This window comes from Leopardus geoffroyi, chromosome B3, assembly GCF_018350155.1.
Source record: "Leopardus geoffroyi isolate Oge1 chromosome B3, O.geoffroyi_Oge1_pat1.0, whole genome shotgun sequence".
NCBI classification, from domain to species: domain Eukaryota; kingdom Metazoa; phylum Chordata; class Mammalia; order Carnivora; family Felidae; genus Leopardus; species Leopardus geoffroyi.
In genome coordinates, this window is record NC_059337.1 from 55,593,497 (window position 1) to 55,621,479 (window position 27,983).

At 41.3% G+C, this 27,983-nt stretch overlaps 1 protein-coding gene and 2 long non-coding RNA genes across 4 annotated transcripts in view; 1 reads left to right on the top strand and 2 right to left on the bottom strand.

Moving 5' to 3' along the window:
- Nucleotides 1–27,839, top strand: part of FBN1 (fibrillin 1) — a 232,220-nt gene extending 204,381 nt beyond the window's left edge. Inside the window, exons 51-66 of one of the 2 annotated variants that reach the window (XM_045449810.1) lie at nucleotides 1,866–2,015; nucleotides 2,388–2,453; nucleotides 2,968–3,084; nucleotides 4,880–4,999; nucleotides 6,508–6,630; nucleotides 7,980–8,111; nucleotides 10,591–10,716; nucleotides 11,283–11,489; nucleotides 13,281–13,406; nucleotides 13,657–13,779; nucleotides 16,620–16,736; nucleotides 16,949–17,077; nucleotides 17,930–18,049; nucleotides 22,422–22,653; nucleotides 25,141–25,315; nucleotides 26,528–27,839. In XM_045449810.1, coding sequence (XP_045305766.1) covers nucleotides 1,866–2,015; nucleotides 2,388–2,453; nucleotides 2,968–3,084; nucleotides 4,880–4,999; nucleotides 6,508–6,630; nucleotides 7,980–8,111; nucleotides 10,591–10,716; nucleotides 11,283–11,489; nucleotides 13,281–13,406; nucleotides 13,657–13,779; nucleotides 16,620–16,736; nucleotides 16,949–17,077; nucleotides 17,930–18,049; nucleotides 22,422–22,653; nucleotides 25,141–25,315; nucleotides 26,528–26,917 — 2,453 coding nt within the window. In that variant the 3' untranslated portion in view covers nucleotides 26,918–27,839. Of the gene's footprint in view, nucleotides 1–1,865; nucleotides 2,016–2,387; nucleotides 2,454–2,967; nucleotides 3,085–4,879; nucleotides 5,000–6,507; nucleotides 6,631–7,979; nucleotides 8,112–10,590; nucleotides 10,717–11,111; nucleotides 11,490–13,280; nucleotides 13,407–13,656; nucleotides 13,780–16,619; nucleotides 16,737–16,948; nucleotides 17,078–17,929; nucleotides 18,050–22,421; nucleotides 22,654–25,140; nucleotides 25,316–26,527 lie in introns of those variants that run through there. The other variant, XM_045449811.1, reaches the window with a different exon arrangement.
- Nucleotides 110–3,044, bottom strand: LOC123583058. The gene is made up of 2 exons (XR_006704722.1): nucleotides 2,933–3,044; nucleotides 110–509 (listed from the first exon to the last, which is right to left on the bottom strand). It is a non-coding gene; the product is annotated as an uncharacterized LOC123583058 (long non-coding RNA).
- The window catches only part of LOC123583057, a 45,715-nt gene continuing 34,785 nt past the window's right edge, over nucleotides 17,054–27,983 (bottom strand). Inside the window, exons 2-6 of the long non-coding RNA XR_006704720.1 lie at nucleotides 24,921–26,270; nucleotides 22,874–23,056; nucleotides 22,325–22,415; nucleotides 19,170–19,263; nucleotides 17,054–17,161 (exon numbers count right to left, since the gene is read on the bottom strand). This is a non-coding gene — a long non-coding RNA (uncharacterized LOC123583057). The remainder of the gene's footprint in view (nucleotides 17,162–19,169; nucleotides 19,264–22,324; nucleotides 22,416–22,873; nucleotides 23,057–24,920; nucleotides 26,271–27,983) is intronic.

Genomic DNA, 27,983 nt, shown 5'->3' on the forward strand with positions numbered 1-27,983 from the left:
GTTCACTTTACAGTTTGAGCTTCAACTTCGTGTGTTTGAGCCTGCGTAATGGCGAGGTTTTTCTCTTTTTCTGGAGGTGGGATGGTAAAGTGATGCTGGCGAGACAGGGCTGATTTATGGATTTATTTAATTTATTTAATTAATTTATTTAATGATAAATGAAAAGAAATATCTAGGTTTAACAGAAACATTTTAAGGTGATAGACAACAGAGACAATTAAGTTTTAATATATTCATTGAGACATTTTTGTGAATAGTCACTAAATGATACCTTAAGACAGTTGTAGGTATAAATAATAAACACGAAACATTGTACGTGACAATGAACTTGAAGAATAAAGCGAATCAAAAGGTGTCATTAGAGAAACTATATTCGTTAAATCTTGAAACTTCTCAGCAAAGCGAATATTTGGAGGGCAGGCATGTCTCAGGGCAAAGACTGGCTTTTAGTGCTCTTGATCTTCAGAAGATTCACTGAAAGATACCTCTTAGGTCTAGCTGTAACCAATCTGGAGGTGGAGTAAAAATTAGCGAGAAAATGTATCTGGAAGAGTTGGTTGAAGAAGTTCACTGGGGAGGCCAACTGAATTAGACTTACCAAAGCCTGGTATATATGTTTGATTGATTGATATTTTTACTTTAATTCATGAAAATTTTTCTGATACGATCTTTGGCAACTCAATTATTCTTACACTGTCTCCTTTGTCACGAAATAAAAGCTGAGAAATTGTCTTAACAGAAATGCATAGGTGGCTGTTAATAATATGCTGCCTGGGGTTGAAAAACAGTGACAGGAGAGAGCATACCTGATCACACATAAAGAATTGGCAATTCCTCAAAATGGATATGAAAGCGTTTCCTTAAAACCTGCAGATTTTAGCCTCCATGTAACTAGAGGGGAGTATATAAAGCTCTGGATGTCAAATTTGAGGGGACACACTCCAGGCTTCTGGATGAGCTCACTTTTTAGAGCCACCCAATTTGCTCTATAAGAAATGGAAAAGTCAGTTTCCAAAATTATGTCAAGCAATGCTGGAGAAGTTTGTAGCAACTAGATCCCATCTTCCATGTTGGAGTCACCAAAAAATAACCGATATTAAAGAAATGTATTCTTTGAAAGAAAAATTATTCTCCCTCCTATCTACCCATCTCCCTGCCCTCCTCTTCACCTTCCCTCTCTGTTGAGCTAAACAACCTTCTGTATCATGTGTGTGTGTGTGTGTGTATAAAATCTGCAGAAAGCCCCACATGGCGTTTTGTAAACAGCAACTACATCAATAGCTGCTTCAGTGAATGACCATTATTGTCATATTTTTGCCAGTCCACAAAATTGCCACATCTTTATTTGTTCTGTGCTCGGAATCAGGGGTTTTATTTTGGCTGAGGGGACCCAGAATAAACAACCTGGTGTGAGAGCATAGTAAGTACCAGAACTGGGAGGCCTACCTTAATTTAGTATGCTCACTAAATATTACCCAAAACACATGTAAGCACATCTGTCAATGGAGGGGTCTTGTGAATTATTCCACTTCTTAATGTCCCCACCCAGAAGTCACTGATGATGTCAGCTTTGAAATGTGATAGTGTTGGAGTTTGTTGTTCACATCAAGTTATTTTGGAAAATTGGCTAAAATGAGAAATAACAAAGTGAAAGTCGCATGGATGTACTCATCAGATCTCACTACGAAGGTTACCTATGACTTTAAAGATCTGAGCTCAATTACTGTTATAGTCACTTACGTTATGGAGTATTACTATTGTAATGAAAAGAACAATTTAACAAGATGGATTGTTTCTCATTCACTATTATACAGTAACGATGTAGTAGGAAAGCATCTAAAGGGTCTCCTGGATTTATGCTGCAGATTTGCGAATGAGCTACTGTTATGCGAAGTTTGAAGGAGGAAAATGTTCATCACCCAAATCCAGAAATCACTCCAAACAGGAATGCTGCTGTGCCTTGAAGGGAGAAGGTTGGGGTGATCCCTGTGAGCTGTGCCCCACTGAACCTGATGGTATGTCTACCGTCTGCACTTCTCTTTTGGCTATTCATACGGCAGCCTGGCTGTGAAATGAGAAATACTGGGTGTAGCCCTTCAGGAAAATAAGACAATTTAATTTAACTGTCAGTCTACCCAAAATATTCATTAAGATGATTTTAACTCAAGAGCTGGGTGGTTGTTTCCTTCTGAAATGTGCTATGAATCAGGGCAAGTGGTAGGCACTGGGAGCCTTGTTCACTTGCTCTGATATCTGGGCTTTTCTCGTTCGGTTGCTTCCTGATACATGCAGCCTGTGGCAATCTGGCCATCACTCACTGCTTCGGGAACAGCCTGTAGCTAGTTGCAATTAGTCTGTCTACTAACAAGCGTTCATCTCTACCACAGAGGCCTTCCGCCAGATCTGTCCCTATGGAAGCGGCATCATTGTGGGGCCTGATGATTCAGCAGTTGGTAAGTGGCCTGCACTGGATTCTCAGCATTTTTTAATATTCTTAACCAGCCTCTTCCCTGCCCTTTCTCCAGCTGTTCTTTTTTCTCCACATTTATCTTGGGAAATAAAGCTCTAATTTTTGTCTTTTGATTTAGATACCAATTGTATTATTGTATTATATGGGAACATGATATTGCAATATTAGATATTTCATGGGTTTGACAGTGAAATGATTATAATTTACCTTTGTGTTCAGAAAAAGGTACCTTGGGGGTGCCTGGGTGGCTCAGTCGGTTAGGCCTCCAACTCCTGATTTCAGCTCAGGTCATGATCTCATGGTTTGTGAGTTAGCCTTGCATCGGGCTCTGTGCTGATAGTACAGAGCCTGCTTGGGATTCTCTGTCTCCCTCTCTCTCTGCCCCTTCCCTGATCTTGCGCTCTCTCTCAAAAATAAAATAAAAAAAAACATTAAAAGAAAAAAAAGAAAAGAAAAAGGTACCTTGTTATTCACTTTTTTTTAATCCTTTACTTAAGATATGGATGAGTGCAAAGAACCAGATGTCTGTAAACATGGGCAGTGCATCAATACAGATGGCTCCTATCGCTGCGAGTGTCCCTTTGGTTACATCCTGGAAGGGAATGAATGTGTAGGTGAGTAATAAATCGGTTTCTTCCATAAGGATTTTACAAATTAGAAATTACGCCAGTTAGCATTCCTGCTAGGAAGAATAAGTACCAAGATTGGGACAGAAATAGGTTTTGTCCATTCATTCATGCGGCATTCATCTAGCAATACTAGCTGCGTACCCCATGTGTCCAGCACTGTGCTAGGCTCTATGGCTACAGCAGTGACCCAAGCCAACATGGTCCTTCCTTATAGTCTAATGGGGAAGACACTGGACACATCTGAAGAGATGTTGGAAAGGAAAACATTATAACGTATTCTTTTAATTTAAAAAAGATTGTTGATGATCATAATTGTATTCTCTCGATATGTAAAATACAAAATTTATCCAGATTTTATTACATTTAGTAACGTGAAAGGCTATGTACACAGCATAAACTCCTCTTGTTTTTACTCTCTTATTAAAATTTCAGAGAATGGCTCCTATGTCTGACCTTTGAGCTCTTAATCCATACCAACTCAAAATTGAATCCAAGTATGATGTCTAGGCCTCTAAAAAATCCAAAGCAGTTCAATTTAATCTGAATTAATAACAGCATAAATGCTGAATGTTTGTGTACATTAGAAAGCGTTCTTTCCATACAAGAATCAGGGCATGAGGACTTCCCCCAAAGCTGCGGCCTCAGAAGCGTAAACAAGTTCCTTAGTCTTCCTAGGCCTTAGAATGTAATGTTATGCAGATAGACTAACTTATTTCCATTTACCCTGCAGCTCTAAAAATCTATGATACTGTGATTTTTATTCACTTGAAAGAGATGTAATATTCTGGACAGTGAAATGCAATTTCATAGCAGAACAAAAGCAAAGTTGTCAATGTTTTCTCTTTGGAATCTTCAGTTAGTGCTTCTCTGTGCGTGACAGATGAGCCTGCTCACCCAGGTCTCTCTACCACACCTTCTTGCCTTTGCTTTTTGACTCAGAACCCAACATGAAATGTAACCCTGATGGCAGTCCATTACTATTCCGTGTCCTAGATAGCTAAAATAACAATGTTATTTCTCATCAAGTTCCCTTTCCCAGAGGAAGACATTCTCCTCAAGAGATGTGTCAGAAGAATAGCCAGTACTGTAGGTGGATGGGTTGGGAAGCATATATATTTTTTAGAGCTCCTTGGTAAGACTTGTTCTCTCTCCACAGTTGTTTACAGAGATCATACCCTAAACATATTTCTTTGTAGCTTTTCTTCTGCCTAACGTAAACCATCTGGTTTCAACAGAATCAACAAAAAATCTGTGTGAATCTTGATTTTATCCAGTGTATTAATTTTTGCTTAACCTCTGGTCTCTTGCTTTGTGTAAGCGTAGTCTTCTATTTTATATCTGGCAAAACTCCATCATGTTTAAGGCTTCTTAGAGAATGATGTAATGTAAGGCCAAACTGGAGATCTATTTCTAGGTTTATTTAAGTGAAAACTTTTGACTTGTGAGAGAAGCCTTGTTTTAACCCTTTGAGCATCTATTCCCAGTAGGTTTACCTCTTCATAATACAGGAAGCTGGAGAAGCTCACAGAGAAAAGCACTATGAGGGCTGGAAGCCCACATACTGTCACTGTTAGTGCCACTGTTACTTAGCAGGTGAAATTTCACAGCTATAAATCTGAGGAGATAAGACATGTGCACTCCTTTCTTGCAAAGACAGAATGAGAATAAAACAAGATGCTACAGATCAAAGTACTCTGATAGGGTGAAACGTATCATTTGAGTCCAAGCCCATTTTTTTCTTCATTTGTCATATTTTGAATACACTCTTGGTCACTTGCAGATACTGATGAATGTTCTGTGGGCAATCCCTGTGGAAATGGCACCTGCAAGAATGTGATTGGTGGTTTTGAATGCACCTGTGAGGAGGGATTTGAGCCTGGTCCAATGATGACTTGCGAAGGTAAGCCTTTTTGCAGAATAGTTGGTTACATCTTCTGATCATGGAGACAAGAGCTGGCTGATTATGGTCCTTGATATTAAATTCCACCCAGGGTGTGCAGAATAAAGAACATCTGGCCTGATGGGCCAAACCGTCACTTCTCCTGAAAAAGGTGGAGGTGGTTCGTGGCACCAGTTATGCTGCCTATCATGCAGAGCTCCTGTTGGTGTCTCCCCACTGCTAGTATTTGGATATGACTCCTGTCTTGTTTGCTACCTTCTATTTTCCATTTTCCCCTTCCTTTTTTTCCTTTATCTCCCATGCTCCCTTTCTTTTTTCTTTTTTCCTTTCTACTCCTATCTGCACACTGACATAGCCACCAACATCCTGTGGCCATCTGGGGGCAATCACAGCAAAAGAGGTTGCCGATACCCTGTAAGCATCTTCCAGTGTCTAGTAGGATGGATGCATGGAGAGAAGGGAAAGAGAGGGAATGTCTAGCACAGTGGGTCTCAAAGGGTGATCCCTGGATCAGCCACATCAGCATCACCTGGGAACTTGTCAGAAATACAGTTTTTCAGGCCTCCTCCCAGACCTCTTAAATCAGAAACTTGAAGAGTGAAGCCTTGCAGCCTTCCAGGTAATTTCTGATACATATTCAAGTCAAGAACCACTGGTCACAGAAGTGAATGAAGGTGAAGCTAGACAATAAAAATGGTATGAAAGTGAGCTCTTCATCAGAGATATGACCTGTCAGTACCACTGTCATAGTTGTTGGTGAATCTTTAAAGGCTATGACTAAATATGATCTGGGGTCTCACTGATGTTCTTCAGTATCATTAGACTTAGAAAGAAACATGATAATCAAGATGGTCTGTTTTGACCTGCTTTTGCAAAACACATTCTGATGGTTCCAGACAATGAAATCTGTAAAAACCACTTTTATCTATTAATAGTAAAGCCTATTTAAGGCTGTCACAGCCATCAGTGTAAACTTAGCATCTCCATAAGTGTAAAATTATTCAGAACACCATTTGCTTGGGCACAAGAATCACTGTTATTTCACAGGAGCCTCTTTTATATGGGGAAGGGGAGGTGGTTAATGATATTGGATGGGTCTGCTTTTGTTCTGACTGCAGTTGACTTGACAGCTGTTTTGACTGAATGGAGTAAAGCTGATCCCCATCCTATGTGACTTTAGGGAATGGCAAATGGTCAACTTAAGGCTTCAAAACCAGCATTTCAGAAAAGCTCCCTCTATGTATAATTTCTTAATCTAAATAACACTGGTAATTATACCAGGACAATAAGCCTGAACTGGGACTGTGCTAGGAGCACTAGGATACATGATCACTCTGCCTATACCAATTATAAAATAACCAACTCATTTTATGATTCTCTGAAAACCAAAGATTGCTTGGTGCATCCACGTTGATGACAATGCAACATTTCAACTTTTGATAAAAATAGATTTTGTTTTTTTGGTTGATGCCATTGACCCATTATTTTCATGCTACCTTCTGCTGCAGATATAAATGAGTGTGCCCAGAATCCTCTCCTCTGTGCTTTCCGGTGTGTAAACACTTATGGATCATATGAATGCAAATGTCCTGCTGGATATGTTCTTAGAGAAGACAGAAGGATGTGCAAAGGTAAGACATCCACATTAAAGGTCATCTAAGCTGAGGGGGTCTAACTCTTATCTATAAGGAAAATGTCTCTCCAAAGCTTCTATTGATAGAGGAAGACTTTGAATCAGGAAACCCTCCTGTAGTCCATGGACAATATGGGGGTCATCATCACCTCCTTTCCTCCCAAACTGTAGCTTCAAGCATCATCAAGCTGAATCAAGGGCCACCCTGCAGATCTTTTTGAGTTCACTATGCATTGCATGCCTATGACATGGCAGACACTCTGTAGGATGCAAAGATATAAAGAAAAAAAGACATTTACTCACAATCAAGAAGCTCAGCATGAAGAGGTTAAGACAGAGATATAAATAATTGTATTATGGTGTGATAAGTGAGAACTGAGAACACGAAGGAGTATGATAATATTAATTAAATAATATGTAAAAGTCCCCATCACTAAGGGATGGCATATTCCAAGAATGGGGATAGCATATGGAATCTACTTTAGCTAAAGATTTCCATGAAGAATGCTCACTGAACCCATGTAATTACTGGGGCACTGGAGTAGGCTCTGCAATACGAAGTTGGGTAAATCATGGGGCTCCCTGAAGAGCACTGATTTGCTCCTTCAAAGTCTTAAATGAGAAGATCCTTGTTCCCTTCAGATGGGTTAAGTAGGATTTTTTCTTGAAGATGAAGAGATTTCCCAACAAAAAGCTCTACATCACATTCAGGATAAGTCCAAATTTCTCAGCTCAGACCACATAAAGGAGGAAGATAAAGAGAGGGAAATGCAAGACGACAATAAGGAATGAGGAAGACCCCTCCACACCAGGAAAAAGGAAATGAAGGAGGGAAGAACCAGTAGAGAATATGATTTTTGTGAATGCTTGTCTTTTCCTCAAAGTGTAAAAACCAAAGCTTTAATTATACAATGACTCTTCTAATATTACATCACACTAATTAATATTATATAAAAATATCATATATTATGCTTTCAGTATAGTTATCATACAATGGAAGCTTTGGCTTCTTAAAACATATTGTAATTATAATGATGTTGTTATAGCTGTCATTCTATCGTGAAAGATTTAGAGAAGACCTTTTTGAGTTGAAATCATCAAAAAGAATTAGCCATGCTTCCTGCCTTTGAAGAAATTATCCATTAGGGAATAATTTCTTCATCAAGTTCAAAGGTGGTTAGAAGACTCCTTTCCAATCTTAGGGGGCCAGCACCCACAGTACAAAAGGAAGTAGGTTAACACTGAAGTAGCATAAATGAAACCTGATTGCTTGAGACCATCTCATGCTTAAAAGGCAAGAAGTTAATGAAGCTTATTTTATAATTTGCGGTTGTATGTTCTTTCCAGATGAGGATGAATGTGAGGAGGGAAAACATGACTGTGCTGAGAAGCAAATGGAGTGCAAGAACCTCATCGGCACATACATTTGCATCTGCGGGCCTGGGTACCAGAGGAGGCCTGATGGAGAGGGCTGCATAGGTAAGGGAGTCACTGCCAAAGGAGCTTTGCAGGAGTCAGAAATGACAGAGGACAGAAGGGACTTGGGGTCTGAGTCCCTGTGGGCAATGTGTTCTTCGTGGCCAGACCCACCTTGCCTCTCTTACCTTGTGTCATGATTTTCCTTGGAGAGCCCCTTGGCTCTCAATTATCAAGGGATTCCATGAGCACTGCCATTCTCACCCTCTGAGCTGGCCTTTGCCAACTTTCTCAGCCATTTTGCTGCCATGATTTGGCACCAGGTGTTTCCTCTAATTCTTTGCTTTTTATTTTATTTTATTTATTTTAATTTTTGAGAGAGAGAGAGAGAGAGAGAGAGAGAGCAAGAGCAGGGGAGAGGCCAAGGGAGAAAGAGAGAGAGATCTTAAGCAGGCTCCACACTCAGCTCAGAGCCTGACGCTGGACTCAGTCCCATGACCCTGGGATCATGACCTGAGCCGTCAGACCTCTGGAATCATGACCTGAGATGTCAGATGCTCAAATTACTAAGCCACCCAGGTGCCCCTCCTTTACTTTCTATACTTTTTTTGTTGTTTTAGGGTCATTTGTCTTTACGACATTAGAATGTCTTTCTATTGATCCCACTTTGCTATTAGCACCCTGATGTTGAATTACAGATGCCAGGTCCCTCTGAACCAGTAATATCACTAAACCAGTGGGATCTTCCACCAGAGAATCTGTTCTTGTCTAGAGTGAGGTCCAGGCACTGGTATTTCTGAAAGTTTCCTAGGTGATTGTAATATGGATCCTGCATTGAAAACCACAGCTTCAGATCAGGGATTGGCAAACTACAGCTAGAGGGTCAAACCCAGCCTGCCAGCCTACCTCCTATTTTTGTAAATAAGGTCATATTGCAACATAGCTGTAACCATACATTTGTATATTATCCATGGCTGCTTTCATGCCACAAAGGCAAAGCAGAATAGAGTGAATGCAACAGAGACCATATGGCCTGCAAAACCTACAAGATTACTATGTATGATATAGTAATGCTAAGTATTACTATAACTTAGAGAAAAAGTTTCCGACCTCTGCTTTAGACCATCAATATAGGAGAAAATTATGAGAAAATTCCCATGTGTCCTTTTTAATTTTAATAATCAGTGACACCAGAACAATAAATTTTATGTTGTCAGTCAAGAAGCTCAAGAACCTCATTGTCCCCTTACCCTGTAAGGTACAGAATTAAACAATAATTGAAGAGCAGACTTTAAAGATTTTCTTTAATGTTTATTTCTGAGACAGAGAGACAGCATGAGTCAGGGAGGGGTGGAGAGATAGGGAGACACAGAATCAGAAGCAGGCTCCAGGCTCTGAGCTGTCAGCACAGAGCCTGATGCGGGGCTCGAACCCACAGACTGCGAGATCATGACCTGAGCTGAAGTCGTATGCTCAACCGACTGAGCCACCCAGGTGCCCCTGAAGAGCAGACTTTAAAAGCACAGAAAAAGTATTTGGACTATGATCATGCACTAGATCTTCCAGGTTCAGTGGTTCACCTCATTTGCACATTGGAATCACTTAGAGAACTCCGCTCCCACCCCAGACATTCTGATTTAATTGGTCGGGGGGTGACGTGGGCATTGGGATTTTTAGCCTGTTTCAACACTACCCTAAATGTCACCTTTGAACTTTCTGCCTCTCATAATGAGATGCCTGCCTTGGGGGCTCAGAACTATTCTCCATGAGATGCACTTAAGCAAATCACTTTATGATTTTTCTAAAAATATCATCAGATAATTCTAAGAATCTCTGGCTTGTTTTAATGCCTTTTTTTTTTAACCTGGGAGCCTGGTTTATGATTTATTATTCCTCAATATTGTTGAAGTATTACAATAAACATAACCTATATTGAATTGGAAGATTATGTGTAGACAAGTCTGAGGTCAAAACTGACCCATTACAGACATTATTCTGAGGAAGTATTATATTTCTTCAGCATGTTGATCTTAAGTATTTATTTTTTTCCCTTCACTTGAAATCATCCTTTTTAGGGACAGATATGGACAGTTTTAAATTTTATTAAGTGAAATATGTGTGTTAACATAAAATGCTGTTACCTACCTTTAAGCACATCAAAATGCCATCAAGTATGGTTTTTAAAGGATGGAAGTAGACACACACATTGTGTATTTGCTCACATGTGCAAACTCCATTTCTAGAAGGTTACGTGAGAAACCAGCTGTAGCACTGGTCACCTCCCAGGAGGGGTGTTTGGTGGCTGAGGAATAAGGGAGGAAGGGGCACTTTTGCTCAATACTCTTTTGTACCTTTTGAATTGAGAGCCGTGTGAGAAGGATATCTATTCACAAATTTCAAAAGAAAGAAAGAAAAAAAGAAAGAAAGAAAGAAAGAAAGAAAGAAAGAAAGAAAGAAAGAAAGAAAGAAAGAATCAATCTATCCTTGTACAAAGTAGTCAGGTGACTGCTCTTGTTTCTGATCTTTCGATCACACCACACAGATGAGAACGAGTGCCAGACCAAGCCGGGGATCTGTGAGAACGGGCGCTGCCTCAACACCCGGGGGAGCTACACTTGCGAGTGCAATGACGGGTTCACGGCCAGCCCTACTCAGGACGAGTGTCTTGGTGAGCACAAACAGGATGATTTCGTAACCCCGAACTTCATGCTGGGATGCTTGTCACCCACATCGCTTATTTGAAATAATAGAAATTGTTAACATTTGAGGCAGGTTCATATTTTGGAAATGACTTAATGACTGTGATTGTCCATGGGGCTTAGCACCACCCTGAAGCTAAATTCTTCCTTCACTAATTGTATCAATGAATCACTTGTTTGGAATTTCTTTCTCCGCTGCCTTTTTAAGCCCTTGGTGCTCAGGGTCCGATTCCATGTGTTTTTCTGCCCCTGTCTCTGCAGCATGACTATCCCTCCATATTTCTGAGAGCAGATAGAGATATAACCTTGTGCACGCTAATGCCTTCCTGCCCACTTACTGAATTTCTTGTCTTGTTTCCCTCAGATGTCATCCTTTCTCTCTTACTGCTGTTTCCAGCTTTCCTTTATTGCTTCTTCTCACCCAGGGTAAAGTGTTATATCCTTTTTGGGTTTTATGTTTGACCAAATTCTTAATACATTGTTATGCTCATAAACCTCCATAAAAACCCTCTGTGCAATGTAACGTCCCTTCCAGACAACCGGGAAGGGTACTGCTTCACAGAAGTGCTCCAGAACATGTGTCAGATCGGCTCGAGCAACAGGAACCCTGTCACCAAGTCTGAGTGCTGCTGTGATGGCGGGAGAGGCTGGGGCCCCCACTGTGAGATCTGCCCTTTCCAGGGTACTGTGGCCTTCAAAAAACTCTGCCCCCATGGCCGAGGATTTATGACCAATGGAGCAGGTACTTCACTTATGGTCCAAAAATACTTGCAGGGAATCTGTTTGTTTGTTTTCTGAAAAACAGTTGAGAATATGGAATCTACAGTATGGGCTTAAGCTGAGTTGCATGGTTTATACATCAACAAAAACCCTTTATTGTATCTTTGTACAATTATCTATTGTAATCTTTTAGACAGTCAAGGCCAGGCTGCTAAAGTGTCCTTGATCCATCTGATTAAGTTGTATGTGCTTGGGTCCCTGCCCCTGCAATACAAGGAGTCCTCAACTTTTAAACAGAGGTTTGTTGTAACTCAGGTACTGGTTACTCGGAATGTAATTTTTTAGATAAACCTTGGAATAAACGATCACTAAATTCCTAGACTAGTCCACCCATATGTATTTGCACTCATAAAATTGGCCAAAATATACTGCATGAAAGAAGTATAAACAATGCTGATATACTGGCAATTAAAACACAGTTGCCTCTGGAATAGCACAAGCTATTCTCATGAAATAGAATGGAGAGAGACTCTTAGAGCTCCTTGGGAAGGGATTGGAAGTGAGCGGAGAAGAAGGAGAGTAAGCAGGATTTGTGTTGATGGTTGAAAGATGTGGCCAAAGGTGGAATAATAGAACTGGATGTGTGGAGGCACACAGCCGGATAGATTAGGCAGGGTAACCAAAAGCAATTTATGATTCTTCTGAGGATGTGAAAATGAGACGGTGGAGAAGATTCACTTCTTGAAACCAGTCAGGGTAGGCACATTGCATTTCAGAGTAAACTTGAAAGAATTCGGAAAAATAACATCTGTTGCAATAAAATGGTTGTTTGGCAATTAAAGGCTAAGAACTCATTTAGTCTTGGCACCCCACCAATCACTAAGGAGACAGGTGGGTCACGATGTGGAAGGACAGCAGGTTTCACGCTCCACAGTACATGTTGACCAAGTCTTTCTCCCTGTGGTGGAGCTGGGATTAAGATCTCTGTTCCTTATCAGGCTGCAAAACCCAGCCCAGTGACCCACCCCAGAGCCTTAGTGCTTCCCTTACCAAGGGATGTTTGGTCCCATTTCCCCAATATTATGCAATGTGATATTTTGGGGGATTAACTGTAAATACAACAAAAAGAAAGAACCTTCCTCCTTACTCTGGACAGGCAATATTAGAAAAAAATGGATTTTTTTTTTTTTTTTGGTCAAAAGAATCTACTGCTATGATCCATTTATGGATCAAGCTTGCTTGATGGCATGAGATAGAGCAAGGAGCTAAATATGTCTGGATGAGATGGTTGTTCTATAGACCCAGAGGGGAAAACTGTAAATTTAGAAAACCAATTCTTTTTAAAAAATATTTTTAATGTTTGTTTATTTTTGAGAGAGAAATAGAGAGATCACGCACATGTGCAGGAGTGGGGAGGGGCAGACACAGAGGGAGACAGAATCTGAAGCAGGCTCCAGGCTCCAGCTAACAGCATAGAGCCTGATGCGGGGCTCAAACCCATGAGCTGCAAGATCATGACCTGAGCCAAAGTTAGAAGCTTAACCAACCAAGCCACCCAGGCGCCCCCCAATTCTTTTTAAAGCGTTCCCCTAGCCTGATTAGTTATTATACTCTCATCCAATGCAGTTATTCATTTGCCTTTTGTTATAGTTACCATTACATATGAAATTCATGCTGTCATTTCTTTGGCTTAATTTCTTAGGTCTATAATACAGTAACAGTTTATTAATATTTACAGTGACATCACCTCTACATATTAATGTCCGTTTTATAATGTCTTTCTTATTTTAACTTCTGACTGTTAAATTAACAGATATTGATGAATGCAAGGTTATTCATGATGTTTGCCGAAATGGGGAATGCATCAATGACAGAGGATCATATCACTGCATATGTAAAAATGGCTACACTACAGATATAACTGGAACTTCCTGCATAGGTAAGTGCTGTATTTTTGATGTTCAGATAATTATTCTGAGTGGAAATTATATATTATAGGAAAAAAATATAAATCCTCAAACTGAAACACTAAAAAGCCTATGTAATTTCATAGGAAAACATAAGACAATGATCAAAGACAACACAGAGTTTACCTTTTCTTTTCTCAAAGCTAAAATTCTCTGTTAGACCCTGTGGGTACTGACCATTATTTTAGGGTGGATGGTCACACTGTCTCTTTTTGATCATAGATCTGAATGAGTGTAACCAGGCCCCCAAACCCTGCAATTTTATCTGCAAAAATACAGAAGGGAGTTTCCAGTGTTCTTGCCCGAAAGGCTACATTCTGCAGGAGGATGGAAGGAGCTGCAAAGGTAAAGTAGAATTTGCCTGCACCCACTCACCTGCCTTCTGGGCACATGGTTGTATTCCTTGTGCATTTGAGGAATCCAGAGGCAAGCTGAAAAATCCCCCCACTAGCAAGAGCTGCTTCCCTGGAGCTAGTTCCTCCCTGGGACCTCCCTGCCACCCACTCCTATGCTGGCTGGCTGGAGGTTGAGGCCAGGGAGATTGCTGGGGACAGCTGGCAACAGCCATCCTCACTGCCTGCCCCTTGGGCGTCCATAGGAGTGGCCCATGAGGGTGTCGGAGACAGCAGAGCCAGCTCTGTAAGGCCCAGGTGGGGCAGATTCCTACTTGATTATTTCCTTTCTGCTTTCTGTTTATCATATTTAGATAGCCAATCTATCCAACAACTAGAGCCCAAGCCTCCAGCATTGTCCATCCTCAGATTAATCGGTGCCTAGAAGACATTGTGCCTACCTAAGTAAACACGTTGTCTAGGTTTTTGTTCTGCCAAATAGGGCCATTCCTGCCCTCCAAGAGCTTATCTAAGCCAAAAATATCATAAAGAATGAAGAAACAGCAGAACTTTATGTGGAAATCCCTCCTCAACCAGAAGTTACCCTTTGGAAAATTTTGTTGGTGTAAATTTACTCCAAGAAACGTCTTCCTCAACAAAACGAACTTCACATATTGAGTGAATAACAGCACAAGTGAATCAGACTTAAGGGTAATTTTAAAAGTGAGGGATTTGGAACAGGAAAGGTAGACCAGATGGTAGAATAGGAGCTAGAAAGTTCTGCCACGAAACCTTGATGGAGCAGAAAGCAAACAAGGGAAGTTAAATGGTGGGGTGGAATGGAAGTGGAGAGCAAAGAGAATTAGGGCCCTCAACCCCTTTCTTGTGTCTGCTTAGAGAGAATTAAGAGGCTTATAATATAGGATGACATAATGAACAATGCATGAGGTTTCCCTATGCAGCACAAATCCTATATAATCCTGTAATTTGGGGAGAGGAAGTTGAGAGACGTAGTTAAAAATTCTGACTCTCTTAATATAAGAGTTGTTTACAGCTTTGTTCTTCTCAAGCATAGAACTTCTCAATCTGTGGATCACAATGAGCTCTGGGCAAGGTAAGGCTAGAGCTCAGAGCAATAAACTTATTTGTGGAAATAGAGAACCAAATTAAAGAGAAAACACCTCTCAGTGTGGATACTATCTGTACCAAGCAGAACAAATTTACAGCATTTTTCTAGCCTGTGGGAGCAGAAAATCCTTAAAAATGTCTAAAAAGAGAAAAACTGGAAATTAAATGTACTGTAGTAACTGTGTTTTTTCACAATGTAAAAAAAGCACAAGTAACAGTTTCTTTGTGGTTTTAGGAGTGGGAAGAGCAGGGACATGATTTTTACAGATCCTTTTACAACATAAGTCCCTTTCTCCTATTGCTCTCATAAGGTCTAGATTCTTCCACATACTTGGCACATAGGACTAAAGATCAAACCGTGTGGTGCAGATACATGTACTATTGAAACTGACAGAAAAGAGCCTCAAAGGATAGCCCAGGGGAGATGTGGGACCAGCACTTCCCCCCATGAGAGCTGGGTAGGATCCAGATAAGAGGAGAGAAGGGGAGCCAAGATGTGCTTGGAGGTGAGAACAGCAAGTGTTGCTGTTCTTAATATGTTGTAGTTAGAAAATAGTGTCAGAAATCACTGAGCTGTCTCCCTCACCTGTGTGCAGGTAAGCTTCAGCAAATGTGTGACAGTGCTCTAGCAAGGCTCGTTGAGTCATAGAAAGGGGAGGCCACCCTTCTGTCAGGAGGCGCAGAGCTGCTGATAATGTAGAAACCAGAAAAGCAGAAACAGCAAGCCCCACAGCTATGTTAAAGAGCATGGGACTGGCTCCATTTTGAGAGAAGTCAGCACTGGGAGAAATATGGGGGCTTGGGGGTTCTTTTGGTTTAGGTCCCCTCCAGATGTTACTCTAGACAGGAACTGGCACTTATCTTCAGCTGCAAGCACAGCTCTGTGTGCAGTGACCAGACAAGGTAGGAAGGTAGATTGGTTCCTGAATACACCATGATTTTTTTTTATATTAATATTCAGCTAAAAGCTGGAACATAGTTTGTATCTCTTGATGTCTTTAAACAGCAGTGGAGTTGAGAATGAGCCTAGAAATTCCGGCAATGAGGAAAGAAGCCTGGTCAAAGCGGAGGATTTTATTGAAATATGGAAAATAATGTTGCATAAATACTGTAGGCAGTTTTTAAATGTGCTACTGGCTTATCAGAGTGAGTTTTTCTTACCTTTGCTTCCTTCTTGATTGCTCAATTTTGTTTTACCAAAGGAGAATCTCTAAAAAAAAAAAAAAAGAAGTCAGTTTGGTTTGATTTGCTTTGGTTGAACACCTCATTTGAGCAGATTCAAAACAGCAAACAGAAAAGACCTAAGCAAACAAATTAATTTCCAGCCTCAACATTTCTTTTTGTAATTCAACTTGAATAGATCTTTTCAGCACTCTGGAAAATTTTGAGAATCCCTAATCTTTTACTTCATTGTGTAATTTATTTAAAATGTCACAATTTATTTGAAATTCCTTTGTTGATAAATTCCTACATTCCTCTCACGGAAGGGAATTGGGATTTCCTTGGATCCCCCAAAGAGCTACATTTTTTGGTCTAAATGGAGACCACATTTTATCTTTCAAACCTTTATTTGCTTGATTCCTCCCAGCCATTTACTGCATCTCTATTCTGGCCACAGTCATTGGAGACATACAAGTCAGAACTCAGAACTCCTTCCTAGGGCAGTTGCTAGGCACCTGTGCTCTCAGTTTGACTCCAATACTCATCTTACATATTTTTTAATAGATCTTGATGAGTGTGCAACTAAGCAGCACAACTGCCAGTTCCTGTGTGTTAACACCATCGGCAGCTTCACATGTAAATGTCCTCCTGGATTTACCCAACACCATACTGCCTGCATTGGTAAGTGGAGAGGAAAATCCCTATAGGAAATGTAGCTGTTCCTTTAAGGAACTGTTTTCTAGTTCCTCTGTTGGGATAAGAAGACAAAAACTCAAAAAAAAAAAAAAAGTGAGTACAACAGAAAGTGAATCATCCCTCTCTCTTCCTTTTAAACAACAGAAAGTGAGTTCAGTCCATTTTAATTCCCACTTTTCCCCAACTGCTTCTTATAGATAACAATGAATGCACCTCTGACATCAACTTGTGTGGGTCTAAGGGTATTTGCCAGAATACTCCTGGGAGCTTCACCTGTGAATGCCAGCGAGGATTCTCTCTTGATCAGAGTGGCGCCAGCTGTGAAGGTGGGTAGGGGCCTCAGCTTGATGCAGCTGGTAATTCCTGGTGGAGATAATCTGTGTGACTGTCAAAATCTTCATTATCACCCTCTGTGGGATAGCAGAACAGAGCACAGGACTATCACCCAACTGAAGATAAAATAGCTAGGTTCCTGAATTTGATTCATTAATATTCTAGTCATTGGATCCAGAGTCATAAAAGAATTCCCCTAATGTGGATTAAATATATGAAGAATGACTCTTCTGATAATAATATAATTAAAATTTTGAAATTTTTTGTAGGATTTTATTTTTGTACTGACATCTTTTGGTTTCTAACTCTAGCATGAATAAAAAAATACAAATAATTTACATAGCTAACCCATAGAGTACTCTTGTGCCTTACATTAGTTTCTTCATCATTTTTACTTGTCGACTTTACCAGGGATATCTAAATGTCTTTTTCCTTGGACTTATCAAAAGCTCCAGAGCACATATTCTTGAAGTTTTGGTGGAAGAATACTCTTTTAGGGGTCAGATTTCTTATTAAAATTGCCTTTCCCTTTACCATGCATATAAATGTTGCTTCAGAGACCAACTCTGAAACAAATGTTGATGTGGCTTAAAGCTGGCTCTGCTTTCTTTTTTTTTTTTTTTAAGTTTATTTATTTTGAGAGAGAGAGGGAGAGTGAGCAAGAGCACAACTATGGGAGGGACAGAGAGATAGAGGGAGAGAGAGAGAGAATCCCAAGCAGGCTCCGTACTGTCAGTGCAGAGCCCAATGCAGGACTCAGTCGTATGAACCAGGAGATGGTGACTTGAGCCGAAATCAAGAGTCAGATGCTGAATTGACTGAAGCGGCTCTCCTGTCCTTCTCAGATGTGGATGAGTGCGAAGGAAACCATCGCTGTCAGCACGGCTGCCAGAACATCATTGGGGGCTACAGATGCAGCTGCCCCCAGGGCTATCTCCAGCACTACCAGTGGAACCAGTGTGTCGGTAAGTAGTTTTTCCTTGTTACTATGGTGAATCACTACTGGCTCCTGTGAGTCAAAATACTGCTTTCTTTCTGAAAACTTTAAACATGTCATTAAATCAACAATATTCACTTAAAATTGCCCTCACCTGGTTGGAACCAGAGGAAAGTTGTAGCCTTTGCAAAATAGCAAACCAAGAAAAAAGATAATGATAAAGGTACTTGGAGAGCATCGGAAATGAAATGCCCCTAGAATCCCTTCACTCTCAGTGTCCCCCTGCTCTTCTGCTGCATGGAGTCACTGGCCCACACTGCAGGTACACATGAGGGCCAACAGAATCCTACCTCAGCCTGAAAAATATCAGCCAGCCAGAGGCTATTTTCAGTGACTCTCGGCCTGAAGACACAGAAGTGGTCCCATTCAGCTCTACACATCTTTTGGGGCAGAGTGTGAGCAGCAGACACAGCAAATTTTTTCATCATCACTAAATTCTTTTGAAAATTAAGGGAGACTCATGAACTTATTAAATTGAAATTATGTAATTTTTGATTTCATAATGTCATGGGAAAATAATCTTAATGCACACCAGAGAATCCAAACACCGTGAGTTTAGAGGGACCCCGGATCCATTTATCCCAAACTCTTGATTTTACTATAAAGACCTCAAAGCCCAAGGAAGAAAAGAAGTCTGTCCTTAACCTGGTTCCTTTGTGACATGCTTGCAGCTGGAGCCCCAGGCCCCTAACTTCCTGACTTAGGGCTGCCTTTCAAGTGTCATGTTCACTTGTTTTTTTTGTTTTGTTTTGTTTTTCATTCGTCAAGCCTCTACACAGCACCACTGCAAGCTTGGTACTCAGGTGAGCTGTTCTAGCTGCCACACTCTTGGGAAGAGAGCCTTCCTTAGCAAAGAGGCAAGGATTACTGCTTCGTGGGTGGCTGTTCCACATCTCAATGCTTTGCTTTATTCCAGATGAAGATGCATTTGGTGTGTTTTAACTTATCAGAACTGGATCTCTCTCATTTGGTTTGATTCTTTTCAAGGCACGGTTTTGCAGAAGTGAGTAGGGTTGGCTAAAAGGACACCAGTGCTGGAACAGTTTAGACTACACAACTTACTGACAGCCTTCCTCTCCTCTTCCTACCTTTAGTCCAGGAATAGTGGAGATGGACAGGTCATGTCTTCGTTGCCTGGAGGCTCTCCTTTGGCCCCATGAAGATCATCTCTGGCTGGGAGTTCTAGAATAGATTAAGAAGCAGTAAGAGGTTTGGGATTTTTTGATGTCCAAAAGATACTAACCCAAACTGGGCTTATAATTCTTGAGAATGAGCATTGCCTTGGGCCAGAATGGCTTCCCCAGAGCTGTACAAAGCAGAGCAGATCTTTTGAACCAGCCCTCTCTGGATCCTCACTCATAGGCAGCCAGAATTTCACTCTTAGAAGATGGATGGGTTTAGGGTCGGGGGCCACTGCATCTCATTGTTTTCTAGAAAATATCAAACTTCCAGGTGGAGTTGGAGTTGAGCCATGTTGACCCAGAGAAAATTTGTAAAAGAAAGCCCCTCCTACATTTTCGAATTCTCTTACTGGTTCTCCCTTAACACCACAGCTAACAAACACTATACAAGCCTAATGCTCAAAAATTTGATTTTACAGGACAGAGTGGGTAGGTTTCAGTCTGCTTTCAAGGAGGGTGTTTGGAGAATCTAATGCTGTTTCGATAAAATTAAAATGTCTCTTTTTCTAAAAAAGGATAAAACTCTCACCAATTTTAAGTATTAACTGATAGTAAAACAAAGATTTTGGAGTACAGAAAAATTGCTCCTGGAGCCTTTTGCTCCAGGGTGCACAGGATGGAAATGGTCAGAAGAGTGCAAAGCATGTTAAACAAATCGTGTTTGTATATTGATGAAAAGGGTGAGTACACAAACAGACTATTTTCAAGCAATAAACACTGAACATTTGCCAATTTCTTATCTTCATTCCTGCTCTGCTCCATCCCAGTTCTCTAATGCAGACAAGCAGTTCAATTTAAACTTTATTAGACTTTCAAGGAATAAAAAAAGGTATAGTAAAATAGAAAAAAATGTGAAAGAGGAGGAGGAGAGTTCTTGGCTGGGATAGATATTTATACTAACACAGATAGATCCTCAAGGCTAGAAAGACCCTTACAGATTATCTAGTCTGGCCTCATTCCCAAAACACAAATCCTTCCCCAAACTCCCTTGGTTGTCCTAGTTTGACTCAAATACCATCTTGAAGGGCATTCACTTTCTCCCAAGATAGCCCAATTTAGGTATAGAAAACTTAATTCTTAGAAATGTTTTTGTTTTCATAGAAAATGAACTATTCCTCCCTCTACTTCTAACCATTGGTCCTATTTCTGTCCTTTGGAACAATACAGAATAAATCTAAGTTTTATTTTGATGGGTCTTGTCATACACACACAGACATGGGCCTTAGAGATTTTATCAGAGTCCCAGCAGGAAATGGATGGCCGAGCCCAACCAAAAGCACAGGACAAAGGAGAGGAGCCTGTTGATGGTCCATGCAGCCCAGCCTCCAGGGTCTGGAGATAGACATGAGGGACAAGGAGAAGACATCCAGCCCAGGGATATTCTTTGTAAACCCCCTAATTTCCTCATTCATTCCTTGGTGCCCATAGTCTCCACTGGTATCTGTCACACACTTCATCTCTGATTTAAACTAAGGGGAAAAGAACAAAGACAATGGCACATTTATTTCTGTTCTAGGAACCTTGGAGCCTAAATGATCTTAAGTGGATACTTGAGAGTCCTTGGACATAAAGGTTCCCAAACAGACCTGTAGCTAAGCACTGAGCCATAGCAGGCAGCTCAACAAATGGCTTTCTTATTGTATATCTATTCCTTCCACACAGGAAAGAAGGAGAGAAGGGAGAGGAGGAAGGAAGGGATATATAAGGAATAATATAAATATTATACATATGCAATCACCCTGCGCCCACCATTTTTATGCACCTGTTTCTCTAACTTAAAAACAGATTTTTCTTGGAAACAATTTTGTTCTTTATAAAGGAATCTACCTTAGCAAATAAGGTAAAACCAATTAAAGGGCAAAGGAAGTACCAGTTTAAATGGCGATTAGTCTCTTGAGAGATATGGTGGTCTAAAGGAAAGCACGTGACTGCTGTGGTCAGACAGACCTGGGTGTACATCTCGGTCCTGCTGCTGCTGTCAGGAGACCTCAGATGGGCTTTGTGAGCCTCACTTTCTTTATCGGTAAAACAGGGATTATAATACCTTCTGCCCATAATTTTCAGGACGGTTAAGTAAATGAACGTGAGGCACCTCATATTCTGTCATGCAATAGGCATCTAATAAATGTTAGCTACGTTTCCCCTCCTCCCTTTCATTGGAAGTATTTGCTGAGTGAGGTGCAGACCAATCTCCCTGCGTTCAAATGAACATATGCCTGAAAATGGGCCACAGCAATTAAGAAATGTCTTACCAGCAAACTTGCAACCTGCTCTTATGAAGGCAGGCCTACAAAAATCTATTTGAGATTTCAAAAAAGTATAAATTAGAAATAGAGAGATACTCAAGGTTTTTCCCCTCAAGTTGATTTTTCAAGTCAGATTTCTTTTTCCTGCTTTTTACCATCAGACTTGGCAGGTCCCCGTGGGTAGCCAGTCCTGCAGCATCTGTCTCTATTGTGGGTTTTTTCCAATTATTGCTCGTGAAGTCTGCACTGAATCTCTTCCAGCCATACTTTGCTTTAGACACGGCCCAGACACTCTGGGCAGGAGGCTGGTTTGGATAAGGGGGGGGGGGGGCCCGTTCAGAGATGGGAGCAGACATACCAGAAGGCACTATTCATCCCCAGGACAAGCACCTGGGGGCTTTTGCAGATTTTTGAAAAGGAAGTACAAGCAGGGCAGACACTTCCTGCAGGATGTCAGCCCTTGCCAGCCCTGCACATCCTGAAAACGGAGGACTGGAAAAGCAGCCTCCAGGAGGATGGCTGGTCTCTGCTTCGGAGACTGTGGTCCCGTTCATGGAGAACTGCAGGACTCCTTCCCTCCCACCCTGAACCTTGAACCAGCCCCGCATTCTTCACAGGAGGCTCGTGTGGTGCGGAACGCACTAGTGTTGGCTTCAGCTGAGAACTGGAATCTGTCGGCCCTCGGAATGCCATCCCCTAATGCGCTCCACGTGGCACATTTGACCTCAGCGACCACATTTGCCTACTGCATGGCGAGAGGCCACGTCCACGTCCGCATCCCCCTCTCCCCACCCCAACCACCTCGGCCCGCCCTACCTTCCTGAGTGCTGGCTGAGAGCCAGCTGGCCAGCGGTCCCCAGTAGAGACGTCTGGCCGGTGTCACACACACAGTGTCTTCTGGTTTTCCCTGCAGATGAGAATGAGTGCCTCAGTGCACACATTTGTGGAGGAGCCTCCTGTCACAACACTCTGGGCAGCTACAAGTGCATGTGCCCCGCCGGCTTCCAGTACGAACAGTTCAGCGGAGGGTGCCAAGACATCAATGAATGTGGCTCTTCGCAGGCCCCCTGCAGTTACGGCTGCTCCAACACTGAGGGTGGCTACCTATGTGGCTGCCCACCTGGTTACTTCCGGATAGGCCAAGGGTAAGCACTGCTTTTCTGGGCCGTGGCCGGAGGCTTTCTTGTTCCTAATATCATTAAGTATATTTAACTCACAGTGACCCATCCTAGTCGAGAAGAACCATACTTTTCATAATCCTGGAGTTAATTCTGGTTAGCTCTGCAAAGGTTTTAGGCTATATTATTTGAAAGGAGACATCAAAATTTCTAGAAATTCATAGACTCTGAAACCAATTGTAAATACCTTGATATATGATGTCTCTATCTCATTCTCTTGATCTTCGCATCTTGTTGGGAAGTGATTCATTTCTCTAGAAATGCAGGGGCTGACCCATGACAAAACTGGACTCACACTGCATATTACTGATCTCCCCTTCTCCTGAGGCAAGCAGGATTCTCTTTTGACTTAAAATGCCTTCTCCTCTAGCTACCGTTAGGAGAAATCACAAAGATACCTGGCTTTAAAATATATTTTACATCTCAGACTTAAGTTTACATAAAGAATTACCAGAAGAGCATAAAACACGAGAGCTAAAATAATTATTGTATCCTCCTGGTAGAATACTTTACCACATTGTATGTGTGACTGTTGGGGAAGAAAAGACATATTTTTTTTTAGCCAGTAATTTAAAAGTTTAGTGGTAAGTTTTCACAGTGTAGGCCTTTTTTCCTGCTGAATTAATCTAGAGTTGGATGTCCATGTAGTGTTGTCTATGCTGTTAAGGAACTCAAATTTTAACATTTTCATTAGGAACACATAGACATGAAATATACATACACACATGTACAGCCACACATACACATCCCACAAAATCACATATTCCATAATACACATATATGTATATATCAAATTAGTGTAATGTACTGGCCTTTGATTTCTTGACACACAAACATCAAGCGATTCATTTTGGGTCTGTGTAGACTTGAAGGTGAAAGAATGTTTCATGGGAAGCACACAGAATGCCAGCAATAGGACACAAATTCCCAGATGTTTGTGTCTGGCTCTCAGTAGTCTCATTCTTTATAAGTTGAATGCCAGAACCATTTTCCCAGCAAAAATTGTGACACTCCAAACTGGCTTCTGGCCAGTGGGACTTTGTAGTCACACTTCTTGTAAGTGGTGTTCCAGGGATATGAAAATACTGGAAAGGAGTTCTGAGAAAAGAACCAAAGCCTGCAAATTTGGGATTTTTCTTCCAATAACTTAATCATTATGTGAATAGACACACACACACACACACGATGAGCAGTCATCATTTCATCCATTTTGTTTCTGCACATTTCATGCAGCAAGATAAAGGAAGAAAAAAGGAAAAGTACTGGGCTCTGGTAGGATTGCAAAAACTAGTATGAACCCATACATTGCTGCAAAACACAAAAAGTAGTCTGCTTATCGGCATTATATTTTGAATCTCAAGAGCATCAAGAAAAATGGGTTATAAAAATAGGCCAATTAATACAGAAAAAGTGATAAATATTTGGTCTTCATTATGACCCATTAGTAGAAATCTACCCACTTCTAATAGTTTGTGCTTCTCTATGAATCACTAAAGTGGACCCTGCCCCAAAATAAAGACTCCTAGGATCATTCAGATATTTCAACACATTTTGAAAAAGGAGCCTGGTAAATACATTCCAAGAGGCCTATGAAATAGTAAGCAGAATAACAAAACAAGGTACTTGTGAAACATGCAAGCCTCCCTTCGTAACTTGGCTTTGATAACTGAAAGGCAAAGAAAAACAGCTGAACTAGTTCTCTCTTGGGCATGGGTTTGTTTATCCAGCCTCACATGAGTCAGAGCCAATGGCCCTAGTGGTTTTGAATGACTTGAAACAATTTCCCATAGTTGGGCAAGCTCTGATACATGCATTTTATACATTGCACATCTTTACAGTTTATTTCTAAGTCAACTTAAGTTCTACCTAGAACTTTCTTTATACCTTCAGTAGCTTCAGCCAAAATGAGTGGTCAAACAATAGAAAGTGCTCAGAAGCTGAAGTGATGAGGGCTGGTGAGTGTGGTGGTGGTGGAGGTGGTGGTGATGGGGTCAGTGAAACAGGAAGAGGACAAGGAACTGAACACAGACATCTCATACCTTTCTCACTTTCTGTTTCATAAATAGAAGACATTTTTCTTTACCCTCCCAAGTCACATGATCTCCCTCATCCCCCACTCTTCCCCTCTTTCTACTCCATGTCCCCTCCCCAGCAGCATAAGGACTGCAAAACACCTGGTACAGTGGGGGAGGAGGGGCAGAAATGAAGGGGCAAATAAACATGCAAAACAGGACCTTGAGAGATAGTAGAAAGGAATCCACTCCAGGAACTGGGACTCAGAGCCTGAACACAGAGGACTTCAGTGTGGCTCTCAGAACCAGCCAGTCACCTAATGGACGAATAACCAATGTCTCAGTGTCACCAGGTGGGGTCCACACTTCACCAGAACTCTTGCACCACCTCCCTCATCTCCCAGTTCTAATGAAAAAGGGCTGTGCTTCCCTTCTTCCACAGGCACTGTGTTTCTGGAATCGGCATGGGCCGAGGAGGCCCAGAGCCACCTGCCAGCGGTGAAATGGATGACAATTCTCTCTCCCCCGAGGCTTGTTATGAGTGTAAGATCAATGGCTACCCCAAACGGGGCAGGAAGCGGAGAAGTGCAAACGGAACAGATGCCTCCAACATTGAGGTAGGTCAGAAGGTAGTTTCTCCTCATGTCTCCTGTTGCAGAAGGGCCTTCCAGATGCCTGTGGTTTCCTCCAAGGATGTTCCAAAGTGTGAAAAAGCTCCCTAGGGAGAAAATCCAGACATTCCCTGAGCTCTAGGCTGCATTTTACAAGAGTCTGTGGGACTCTCTGGAGTTTCTTGCTGCTTTTAGGGAGTGGCCATTCGAAGGTTTTCACATACTTGCTCATTTCCTCTGTCTCGCCAAAAAGAAAGTCAAACACCCACCCAAAGTCTGCTGAAAAGCAAGGTCTGAGATCCAGGACAGCAAGTGGGCAGAATCGTGAAGTGACATAGTGCTCTCTCCACGGGGACGCCAAGTTCGGAAAGCTAGAGGCTCCTCTACTGAAAAGAGCCATGTGGAGTGTGAGGGAACTTGGATTCTAGACAAAAACAACATGGAGCTCAGGCAGCCTGGTTTTCTTCGCCTACGGCTGCTGCAGCCTTTCAGTCAACTCAGAAATGCACAGATATTCACCCAGACCTCTGGCTCCAGGCCCGGAGAATCCAACACATGTGGTCCCAGAGAGGCAAGCAAGAAGCCAGGTGAAAAGCATTGAATATTAGCAGATCATCAGAGTCAGGAAGTAGGTTCCTAGGCGTGTCCTTCAGAGGAGATGATTTTGCATCAGTGAACAAAATGGAAATAGGCTGGTTCTTTCTTAGCATTGGTGCTCCAACTCATCCACTGTGGTTTGGGAAAGGAGATAAGTCTACAGAAAGAAAATAGTCTATTGAAACAGTGGTTTCCAACCTCGAGCATGCGTCTGAATCATCTGGAAGCCTTGTTAACATGGAGTTCGGGGAGACACCCCCAGGGTTTCTGATTCAGTAGGTCTCAGGTGGCACCGAGAATTTGCATTTCTCAGATTCCCCGGTGATGCTGATGCTGCTGGTCCAGGGAGTACACTTTGGGACACCTGCATTAGAAGACCACCAAGTCATTTCAACTTGACTTTCCTCTTGACAGTTTAATGTTTTTTATTATTATAAATGTGTGCCAGTTTAACACATTTGTGATTTAAACAAAGTGTTTTATGAAAATACGCACTTTCGACATGGTATATACAACATGAGAAGGCTGTATTAGTGGGAGATTCGAGTCACTTTTTCCTTAATATGAGAAATAAGTGGCATATTTTCAATTAATTTAACACACTGCCATGTGTCTTTCCAGGACCAGCCTGAGATAGAAACCAACGTGAGTCTCGCAAGTTGGGATGTTGAGAAGACGGCCATGTTTGCTTTCAATATTTCCCACATCAGCAACAAGGTCCGAATCCTGGAACTCCTTCCAGCCCTGACGACTCTGACGAATCACAACAAATACTTGATCGAATCTGGAAACGAAAATGGCTTCTTCAAAATCAACCAAAAGGAAGGGATCAGCTACCTCCACTTCACCAAGAAGAAGCCAGTGGCTGGAACCTATTCATTACAAATCAGTAGTACTCCACTTTATAAAAAGAAAGAACTTAATCAGCTAGAAGATAAATATGACAAAGACTACCTCAGTGGTGAACTGGGTGATAATCTGAAGATGAAAATTCAGATTTTGCTTCATTAATTCACCATACAGAGACCAAATAATTAAAAAAAGAAAAACAACCAATGATAGATAGGTAGAACTGAATTTTTCCCCCAATCAGAATCTTCATATCATAGGTACAATCTTTCACCAAATAAATTTCTATAAATAAGCACTATTCTTATATTACAAAAAGTGAGGTACAGGTGACTACCCTAGTTCAAAACAACCACTTTCTCAGGCTTCTCATGTGTGTAGCTGAGCTACCTTGTCATATGTGTTGACTCTTGAAAACTGGGACACGTATTTTATTGGGGGTCTGCCATTCCTGCTGACGTGTCATCCTTCTAGCCGATGTACAGGAATGTGCTTTCAATCGATGGACTGCTCTGTATTTTTCCAAATTTTTAAACTTTGCTTCTCCAAATACAAGTACTAGGTTGGCCAATTATAATATCTATTTGGTGCTAGTAAATTCTCAAACTAGATCTATAAATGCACTGTAATATTTACACAACTTAGAAACCAAATTACAAATATTCAGTTCAAATACTTCATTAATTTCAATCAACCAAAGTTAGTTCAGTAGCTTATCTCAGTTATGAGCATAATACATTACATGTAAATTAAGTGTGTGTATACTGTAATCGTGCTATTTTTTATCATTGAAACATTTATAAACTAGAATAATAATGCCCTTAATGTGAGGGTTTGTAATGGTGCTTATTAAGACCAAAGACTTGTTAATTGTATACACCAAGTGGTAAGGAAATTTCTGTGACTGGCCCATGCGTGCATGGAGGTCTGGGAGGACCAAGCAGCAGCCTCAGCAGCCAGAGGATCACCAGTGCATCCTTCATCACACCTGTGCAATATGCCAAGATTACCCTCGGTCATTCCTGTCAACAAGGGGTCCATGTCATAAATGTCACAATAAAACAGTCTCTCTTTTTTTAGTGTACCCTTGGCTTTGTGTTCTTGCATGGACGCGGGATTTGAGGGGGCTTTTCAGAGGCTAAATAAAGTTTCCTGAATTTAAATTATCCTGGGTGTGGTAGTGACAGCTTCAAAAGGTGCCAAATGTATAACCACTAGCAGAAAAATT